At 39.8% G+C, this 9,890-nt stretch overlaps 1 protein-coding gene across 2 annotated transcripts; it reads right to left on the minus strand.

The window, feature by feature from the left end:
* Positions 1–4,006: 4,006 nt before the first annotated feature.
* rpusd1 (RNA pseudouridine synthase domain containing 1) lies at positions 4,007–7,169 on the minus strand. 2 transcript variants are annotated; one of them, XM_008415710.2, is made up of 6 exons: positions 7,042–7,169; positions 6,322–6,559; positions 6,113–6,236; positions 5,688–5,790; positions 5,498–5,599; positions 4,007–4,895 (listed from the first exon to the last, which is right to left on the minus strand). In XM_008415710.2, the coding sequence occupies exons 2-6, from the start codon at positions 6,507–6,509 to the stop codon at positions 4,498–4,500; spliced, it is 915 nt and encodes a 304-aa protein (XP_008413932.1). In that variant the 5' UTR covers positions 6,510–6,559; positions 7,042–7,169; the 3' UTR covers positions 4,007–4,497. The 2 variants fall into 2 exon arrangements, with proteins under 2 accessions (XP_008413932.1, XP_008413933.1); XM_008415711.2 differs by having other exon boundaries at positions 6,322–6,556; positions 7,042–7,166.
* Positions 7,170–9,890: the final 2,721 nt, after the last annotated feature.

The raw sequence follows: 9,890 nt of genomic DNA on the forward strand, positions 1-9,890 counted from the left end.
AATGTCCGCTGTGATGACAACAGGTTCTTTTCTGAATCTAGTGATGACACCAACCAATAAACTGGTGAGGTTTGGACCTTGTAAGAGTTGAGTGTTTAAAGATTTTCCTCCAAATGTTGCACCACAGTCAAACACGACTCTTATCTTCTTCTTATGAGGATGATATACTCCATGGTGTGGTATATACCAAACCCTCCCATCACACCGTTCAAGATTTTCAACTGAGACTCTCTCTGCGTAGCCCTTGGAAATGATGTCATTCATGAAGTTAGTGTAGTCAGAATGGAATTGATGGTTTTTGGTAAACTTCCTTCTGAGATTCAACACACGCTGTTCAGCCACTTTCTTATTGTTGGGCATTTTCAGATCTTTGTGTCTCAGAGGTAAAGCGATGGTGTAATGTCCATCTTTCAACTTAACTGATTCTGTAACCAGCTCCATGAACTGATTATCTTCTCTGGACCATCCAGGTTGTTCATCTTGAGAACATTCAGGAAAATCAACCTTCATTTGTTGTTGCCACAAGTCCTCAAGTTTTGACACAGAAATCCTGTTTACAGTAACAGTTGGTTGTAGCTCTCTTGTGTCGACATCATAGTCTCCTCTAAGAGGTCCATTCACTGTCCATCCAAGGATCGTCTTGACTGCGTAGGGGCCTCCATTTTGACTTCGGATAACATCCCATGGCTCCAGCGCTTAGGCACATTGTCCCAATGAGCAAATCAACTCCTGAATTGATTTCGATAATCTTCAAATTTTTCAGATGTGGCCATCTTTCGAGGTCTTCTTGGTGTGGAATGTTGCTATAATGAACAGGCATGCTTCTCTGTGTGAATACGTCAGGTAATTCACAAAAGATGTCTTCATTTAGCCCAGCAATCTCCAAATCTGACACAATGTTGCTTCCAACCACCTTCTCTTGACCCATTGTTCGCAGAAGGATGCTTGTATGTCTCCCAGTAACATTTAATCTGTTCATCAATTCTTCAGTACAGAAAGATGCAGAGCTTCCAGGGTCTAAAAAAGCATATGTTATTATTGTCTTCTGGCTCTTTGTAGACTTCACTCTGACTGGTAAAATAGAGAGAGTACAGCTATGCTCACCGGCCCCAGTTAGACCACTGGACTGAGCAGAGATGGAGGCACTTCCACTTGTTGTCTCCACTTCCTTCTTATGGACTGGAGCAATTTCCTTTTCTTTGGAGAAGACATGAAGCATAGTGGGATGTCTTAAGCCACACACTTTACAGTGATGTCGCCTTTTACAGTCTTTGCTGATGTGCCCAGTGCATAAACAGCCAAAGCACACCCCATTTTCTTTCAGAAATGTCAACTTCTCCCCATGTGACCTCCTTTCCAATAGAGGGCATGTGTCCAAGGAATGTCCAGCTCCACAAAATAAACAACTCTTTATGACAGTCGTCTCTCTTCCTTTCTTTACTTCAGAGTCAGTTTTCTTCTGCATATCTCCAACAACAGTAGCAAAACTACTTCCTTATCTTAATCGCTGTTGTGATTTATAGATTCCAACATCCTTCTTTGGTCTAGATGTAGAATCTTGGATATCACCAAAAAGTGGATCACTGGCGATCTTCACTTGCCTTTCTACAAACCGAACAATGTCACTGAAGGTGGCTCTTCTTTTGAACTTCTCCTGTAAATCACACACATCATTTCTCCATCTGTCTCGCAGTTTAAAAGGCAGTTTTTTGATAATTGTTTGCATATTGGTAGGAACATCCAACTCATGCATACATCCATTGTTTTCCATCACATTACAGCATTCCCTGAGCAGAAAGCTGAATGCTTGTAAAGCCTTTACATCTTCTGCTTGCAAAGCAGGCCATGATAAAACTTTATTCATGTATGCAGCAATGATCTTCAATGAACAACCAAAATGTTCTTGAAGCAAAGATTTAGCTTTAGCATATCCAGAATCATTAGGCATATGAACACAGCTTCTCACTAGGTCACGAGGCTGACCTCTAGTGAACTGCTCCAGAAAGTATAGACAGTCTTTGGCACTGTGAGCTTTTGTTTCAATGCTGTGTTCAAACGCTGTCATGAATGTTTTAAACTGGAGTGGATCACCATCGAATATTGGTATGTCCCGTTTTGGCAGAAAGAATAAAGATTGTTGATTTACAAGCAAGCTTGTAATTTCATTCTGTCTTTCCAACACATTCAACAGCTGTTTATTTTGATCAACTGACAATGAATGTTTCTGATGTGATGATTGTGGCTGTGGCCGATGAAACATTGGTCTGTTGGAACTTCAACTGTGTGTTTTTGTCTTCACCTGGTCAGTCAATGTGTCTGGATTTTGTTTAACTTTTGTGTCTTTAGGTCGTGCTCCTAAATAAGAATAGGACTGAAAGGTTGGAGCTTTATCATGACATTCAGTTTCAGCTGCTGTAGGTACAAATGTCTCTGCATCAACATTCAATATTTGAGATCTTTTATTTTCACGCTCAAAATATGAATTCATGCCATCAGACCTAATCTGAGCAGCACTGCTTACTTGAGAACAGACAGAGCCCTGCAACACTTTAACTTTAGCCATTGAAGCTGCAATTTCAATCTCTAAATCCAGTTCTTCTTTCTTTTTTCTTAGTTGTTCCTCGCTCCTCTAAAGCATGTTTTTTTCAACAACTTGTGTCGTGCCTTTAATGCAGCCATGTCTGCTTCTGCTTTAACACGAGCTGAAGATGTAGAAGACAGAGAGGACTTAGTTCTTGATGAACGACATCCTCTAGACCTTCTGCTGTCAACATTAGAAACACTGTCACTTGGCTTAACATCATCCTGAACATCAGCATTTTCTCACACTCTGAATGCTGAGAAACAAAAGGTGCATTAAGCTCTTTATTCACACAGGGTTCAGCTCTGGACATTTGAGCCTGATTTAAATCAGCTTCTCCTATTTGAGCTTCATTGTTGAGTTGCTCTGCATCTAAAAGCCATTTTTCAACTTCTTGTATAAATTCAGAATTATATTTACACAAGCTTGAAAACCAAGTGTTTTGTCTTTCTTGTTCTTCAGTAGGAAACAGAGGAATAACAGACTCATACAGCTGATTTGCATTTTCAAGCGATAATTTTAAATCGTCACAATGAGACTGAACACTCCTGAGATTCCCTTCATTTTTCATAAGCTCTTTAATAATGTTTATTTCTCCTTTAATTTTATGAACTCTTGCTTTGAGATCCTTTTGAAGCTTCTCAATTTTATTTTGTAATGCTTTAACAGTTAATTTTGATCGTCTTTTTTCTTCTTTACCGCTTACAACCGAGCTTGATTTAGATCCAGCTGACTCCATTTTCCGTTGTTTTTCCTTAACAATTCCTCTTCAGACAAAGCGAGTCAGTGTGCGTGTTTGTGTTTCCATACCTCAGTTCCAGCGGACTTGATTGAGCTGCAGTGAAGGAATCTCATTCAATTAACTGATGACGCTGCGATGCGCTCGATGCGCCATAGCCGCTTCCAAACTGTTCCAAGCATAAGCGAATCCAGACTTGCCTATCCAATGAACCGCTCATCGATTGTCATTTCTGTTGACGATAATTGTGCGGCAAAGCTAAAGATGTTTGAGGGCCGCACTGGGATAACTCGGGGAATTCTAAACTGTCCGACGCGTGCTTCAAATAAGTCCAAGCCGCTTCTTTGTTGTTGCAATCAACCATTTATTTCACTTTGATTGTCTTACTTCAGATCTTACACTGACTGACCAGGCCAAACCATCCAATAGTGCCAACAATAAACGGCATTAAAACACGGTCAACAGAAATTATGACCACCCGGTGCACCCACTTCCTCAAACATAATAAGCCAGCACGCCAGTATGGCTCCCATTCATACCTTCAGTGATAGCCACGCCCACCTCGACACACCCACCACCCAAGTGTCAAAGGCATGCGCTCCCGTCACCTCAATAATCATTCATTTTATTCATATGGCTCTTACATGCAGGTTTCAGGTTTTCTCAAACATGAAAGCAACCAAAACGGGTGTTAATAATTTTTTTAATAGACACAGGACATCTAACAACAGTAGAGTTTTAGTTGGGATTTACGTAACAAGATACATTACATGACAACAAACATGAGTCAAGGAAACATCTGTGACTTTAAACCCGCATGACTGGAGCAGCAACCAAAATGCATTTACAAGAAGGGAGTGATTTTTTAAAAAAAGAAATCGTTGAACATCAAAGTGAAATAAAACCTTCTTTAAAAAGGGAAGTTGTGATCATGAGGGAAGGCACTTTATTTTCAGCTGCAGTGAGGTAATTAAGTTACTACGACTTGACGGTTGACCTGACAAAGATCTGAGAATGATTATTTTAAGTGCATAAAATATCCTTTGACATGCCTTTTAACGACACTTATTAATGTTTCATGCTTTTCTAAGCACTGTGTGTGGTCCCTCATTTTTTTAAAGCATGCTCAACATGTTTTTTTTACGTTAATAAATTAAACCAAAACAACAAGAACCCATCAGTCTCCGGCCCATTCACTCAGCCACTCCTGACAAACCCTCCTCTGCTCCTCGCTCTCCTCTCCAGTCCTTTGTCGCTTGCTTTGCTTCCTCTTCTCCCCTTCACTTCTCGCCACCTCTCGTTCCTTCTCCTTCGTCTTGCTGTGCTCCAGAACGGCCTCGACAGTGGCCTCCAGTGTCCGTAGTGAGCGCTGCGGGAACCATTTGGGGTCGACCGCTGGGATGAAGGGGTCTCCGGCAGTGACGAGAAGTTGCTGAGGCTCCAGGGGAATTTGGAGGAGGTAGGCGTGCAGCATCATGCGATACGGAGAGTCGTCTGCTCCCAAGCTGTAGGTGAAGTCGCCGACGATGGGGTGGCCGATGGCGCTGCAGTGGACCCTCAGCTGGTGGGTTCGACCTGAAAAAACAAAGGTCATAGCAAACAGTCAGAGAGGAAGTTTCTTTACCACAGAATTTTCTTGAAATCCTTGAGGTGAAAGATTTCTGCTGCAACCCATCAAGTTGCTTTTTCAAACTGCAGCGACTTTGTTTGAATTTAACCCACATACGTTGTCCTACTAAAGTATCAATATTAATTTAGCTCTTTTGATTTTGTCTCAAACTTCAAAGTATTTAATAAAAATTTCAGGCAAAAACAAAAATAAATTAGTGCAAAGTTGTGAACTTTTCAAACTTTTTACCAGAAAAAAAAAAAAAAAACCATACACACTTGTATTCAGCCTCCCTAAAATCAATACCAAACCAACGGGATGTATTTTAAGGTGTCGGAGTAAAAACCACTGAAAGAGAATGCGCCACACACTTTTTAAACTTTTAAACAATGTGTCCTTTTTTGCTTCACCTCAAAACTACATATTGTTTTATGTTGGCCTATCACATGAAATACCAATAAAATACACCGATTTGTTGGATTGTGACAAAATGTAAAAAGATTTTTTTTTAAATATGACTACTTTTGTAAGGCTTTGTAAATGAAAGAAAAGAAATAAGATCAGGTACCAGTGAGCGGCTGCAGCAGAACCTTAGTGACCGGGTCACCGTCATACACCCCGTACTCCAACACTATCAGCTCAGTTTGGGAAGGCTTTGGATTCTCACAACCTGTTGAGTGAACATGAGAAAGTGCTGTAAACCTTTTAAAGCTAGCTGCTGTCCGTATATTTCATGCAAGCTGATTTCAAACCCGTACCTTCAGTTCCTTCGATGCACATCATATGCGTTTTTCCCTCCATGGAGTTCTTGCCGATAGCGAAGTCCAGAGTTCGTGTCTCATTTTCCACCCACCCACGAAGCTGGAAAAGAAACTCACTGAGACAAAAGGAAAGGAGCAGCAGACAGCAACGTTTGTGGGCCGAGTTGTGAAGCCACAACATCCAGAGAGAAAACGTGATTCTTCAATAAATTTTAGATCATTGTCTGTATAATCTTCTTTTATTCCATTTATGTAAATATTATCTATCAAGTAAATCAGACTTATCAGACTCAGTGATAAAAGGGCTTGGTGTTGCTATACTTCATGAATAGTCGGACTATATTTCAAAATTCAGATATTTCCCTAATCAGCGATAAACCAACAACAGAACAGAGTTTCGAAATAAGTTTTTTGTTTCTTACCAAAGACAAGTAGGCCTTAGTGACAGTGCGGTCCTTAAAGCAGCGGTAAGCCCTTCCGGCAGCAGCTTTATTAAGAGCGACACAAAGAGCTCCACTGGTGGAAAAATCCAACTGGTGACAAAACCTGTTGGAAGAAATAAAAGCTAAAATAATGCAACTATTTATGAGGCGTAAAGAAACTGGATGCATGAATTAATGTGGTTGCTAACCTGAACCCATAGTAGGTGCTGGGGTCTGCCAGATGGGGGAAGTGATGCTGAAGCTGCAGCTGCACGGTCTGCTTTTCGTACCACATCTTGCTGTCTATACGGATATCCCAGTGTTTGTCCACAACGATGTAGTCGTCGCTCTGGTACAACACACGCAGGCTCTCAATGCTGGCTGGCTCCGAACTCATCCTGCACAGCTGTCAGTCAATCCAGCCCCGCAGAGACTGGATCGGGACTTCTGACCCAAAGGAGGAAAAAAACAACAACAACAAAAAAAAAACATATTGACTCATTGCAGTTTTTACTTAACAGCTAATACCAGGTTTTTAATTTCTGGCTGCATTAACACTTTGCCTCCATATCAGTCAAAACTCATGTAGCAGCAGTCTGAATGTCGAGTTAATAGAGAAGTACTCAATAAAATGTCTATCCTCTCATTGTGAGCAACTCTTTAATAAATGAATAAGAATGTTTTTAGCTGCGTTAAACCACCATTATATTGTAAAAAGTAAGAGTATAGTGGTGTGATTTATGAATTTCAAACAAATAAATACATTTCAATGGCACCACCAAGATGGAGAGAAGTTTTAGTTAGCATGTTATTAGCGCTGTTGTTTCACCTTTAAATTATTAAACAAGTCACAGCTATAAATCACGCCCAATACGGACATTGGCCCGGCAATGAAACACGTTGTTACATCGCTTTAAATAATTATTTACCTTGCCTCCTATTGAGGTTAAATGTGAGGAGCTTATTTCCAAAATATGTAAACAAAACCACGTCTCATGGATCACTTGTGCGCAGGCGCGTGTTCTTCTTTTCTCGTTTTTTTTAGTCCGTCGGGATTATGTCGCCACCTTCAGGTTATGTAGCCCTACCACAGTCATGTTAAAAATTACAACAAAAAAAGAAAAAAAGGAGAGAAAAATAGTGCGAATCGCTCTATTTCGTTATTGCTGTGGATCCACACAAAAATTATAAAATAGAATAGTTACTGTCTCCACCTTTGTTTAATAAATAAAATAAATAATGAACATGGAATTAGAATAACATATGCAATTCAACCGTCTCCTGTTGTTTCAATTGTTTTGGGAGGTTTGATCTACTCTACAACAAAAGGAAGAAAAAAAGAATAAAGCAATTAATCACATCATCAGTATTGTTTCGTATTTTCCAAATTCATTTGACATATTTTTAAATATTCTGATACTTTAATCTGATATACTTTTCTGTTTGTTCTTAGAATATTGATTGTTTTACTTTTATATTTGATAGATCAAATTTTTTAAAGCCTGTTGCTGTCCTATCCTGATCCATGACTGTTACTTTCAATTATTGGCCAGATTTTTGTCTTTTCAAGTCCTAAATAAAGTGAAAGTGTTATATGCTACATTAATGTAATGTTCTTTGTAAAGGACTTCCCAAATCTGCATTTGTAAATTAGTTTTCAAAGCATTTAAAGTGTTTCCTATTCATTTGCTCTTAATTTAAATAACCTTTTTTTTTTCTCCACAGACACTAACATGAATCCCAAAAACTAGCAAATAGTCGGTGACATCAATGGTCAGTAACCTGTTTTCCTAAACTACCTTTCATATTATATTTGTGAATATAGTGTCAATTAGTGTAGCAGAGTGAGTTGTTCATATGCCTGGTCTGGTTATAAGTTGGTTTGAACTCATGGTACATAGTGCTGGTGAATCTTCCTTCATTTTAGGTTTCAGTAAATCAAAGTTATAATGTTCACAGATTAACTAAACCGCTTTGTTAATTCTTGGCTCAGAATTTCTGCCCAGTGTCCTCTCTGCATGCGGTCGCCTATAGAGAAGATAAACAAAGTTCACGTGATCTCAGTCCTAGTCATAGTGTGAATGACCTCACAAGAGATTAAACACCTGGAAATAATCCGCAGACAGTTGGGACTGTTTGCACTAAAACCCATATGTGTCTGTGTGTTTTGTGTTTTTTACGTAAGCTCTCAGGAAAAAAATAATTCCAATGTCAAGCGATGACCTCACATGGTCCAAAGCTCATGGCAGTCTGTTCTGAATCACCAGAGAATATCCAGCACACTCCAGCACATACCTGTGGGTAATCCCATTACGCTGCAGGTATGGGTCCGTTTCTCCAGCTAAGATGATTAACAGTTATTACATAAGCCATATTTCATAACTCAGTTTGGTTTCCTGTGTGTTGTGTGTGTACATTCATCAGAACTGAGTTCCTTGTCAGCGGTGTTTCGTCTGTCGTTGCGTAATGTTTCACCGGCGCGTTCGTCTGGGGGATACACCTGCCGCAAAGCTTTGCACTCGCAGAAATAAAGAGTTGCATGTGACTTGGCAGGCCTACGTCATTACTAGAAATCACAAAAGTTTCAGTTAGATGACAGACGAAGAGGAGAAGATGACAGGCGTCGCACCATACCTGTTCAATCCGCTTACAGAGGATGTAGTTCAATTCTACCTCAGTCCTTAATGGGATATTCAAGTTGAGCAAATCTCAGACACCAACTGGAACTGGAACAACTTTTTGTGAGAGATTTTCTCTGGTTTTTTTTGTTGCCTTGCTGTCTAAGGAGAGTCCTGGATGCTGTTGGTGTTGCAGACTCTTTGCCTGCTAAACCAACACACTTCATTTTTGCTTCACTCTTTGGATCCAGGACTTGCTGGATGAATCTTTTGATGCAGCTTTGTAAATAAGGCGTGCCTTTGTAAGGGTTCACCATGCCTAAGTCATTCCTGCAGGCTCGTTGCGATGAGCCCATCATGATATCGGACTGGGGCCTCCCTCTGCTGCTGGCGCTGCTGCTGCTGGCGCTCCTCTACTCCTTCCTGTACCTTCCTGCCGCGGCCCAGCGAGCCCTGCTGGAGCAGGCGCTCAGCGGCAACAACACCACCGTAGCGACTCTGAAATGAGTGCAGTGATTGACAAGGACATGTTATTTGTCAATGGACATCTGCAGGCTTCTTTGTTGTTGTGTGACCCTGGATCAAGTATGATTTTTGTTGTTGTTGTTTTTAAACAAATAATAGTTCTGCTTGTCAGCTAACTTTCATGTGATGGAAGTATAAAAACCATTATGGTTGATTTTCCTGAGCTGAAAGTGTGAGGAAGGTCTTTGTACTTAAGTTGTCGCAGATTCACTACAAATGCAAGGAAGTGTCAAATGCATTACAGACATGTTTTACCTTAAGCATGGGCACACCAAGGTTTTGGAGATGTTCTTGTTCAGTTTCATTTCTGAACAGATTAGTCGTTTCCCCCATACATGCAATGTGACATTTTTTTCTGTTAGTCTTTGTATGTTGTTGTTGTTTGATCCGCCACTCTTCTGGTTATTTAATGAGAGAAATAAAATAAGAAAAAAAAAAATATCAAAAGCGTCAATGTTTTTATGCTCAAAACAGAGTTGTGAATAAAAAGAGGACTTCAAACAAAAATCTGAGGTCATTAAGCCAAAAAGTTTGTTTATATATATATATATATATATATATATATATATATATATATATATATATATATATATATATATATATATATTGCATTAAACCTCCTTGTGCTGCATATG

Source organism: Poecilia reticulata, chromosome 8 (genome assembly GCF_904066995.2).
Source record: "Poecilia reticulata chromosome 8, P_reticulata-male-v2, whole genome shotgun sequence".
NCBI lineage: Eukaryota > Metazoa > Chordata > Actinopteri > Cyprinodontiformes > Poeciliidae > Poecilia > Poecilia reticulata.

What these genes read in the sequence shown, in the direction of transcription:
- rpusd1 (XM_008415710.2), bottom strand. Translation starts at nt 6,509, where the DNA reads ATGAGTTCGGAGCCAGCCAGCATTGAGAGCCTGCGTGTGTTGTACCAG. An exon ending in CTAAGGCCTACTTGTCTTTG is followed by an intron (nt 5,791 to 6,112) that starts GTAAGAAACAAA and finishes TTTCTTTTCCAG; the next exon opens with CTTCGTGGGTGGGTGGAAAA. An exon ending in TCTGCTGCAGCCGCTCACTG is followed by an intron (nt 4,896 to 5,497) that starts GTACCTGATCTT and finishes TTGTTTTTTCAG; the next exon opens with GTCGAACCCACCAGCTGAGG.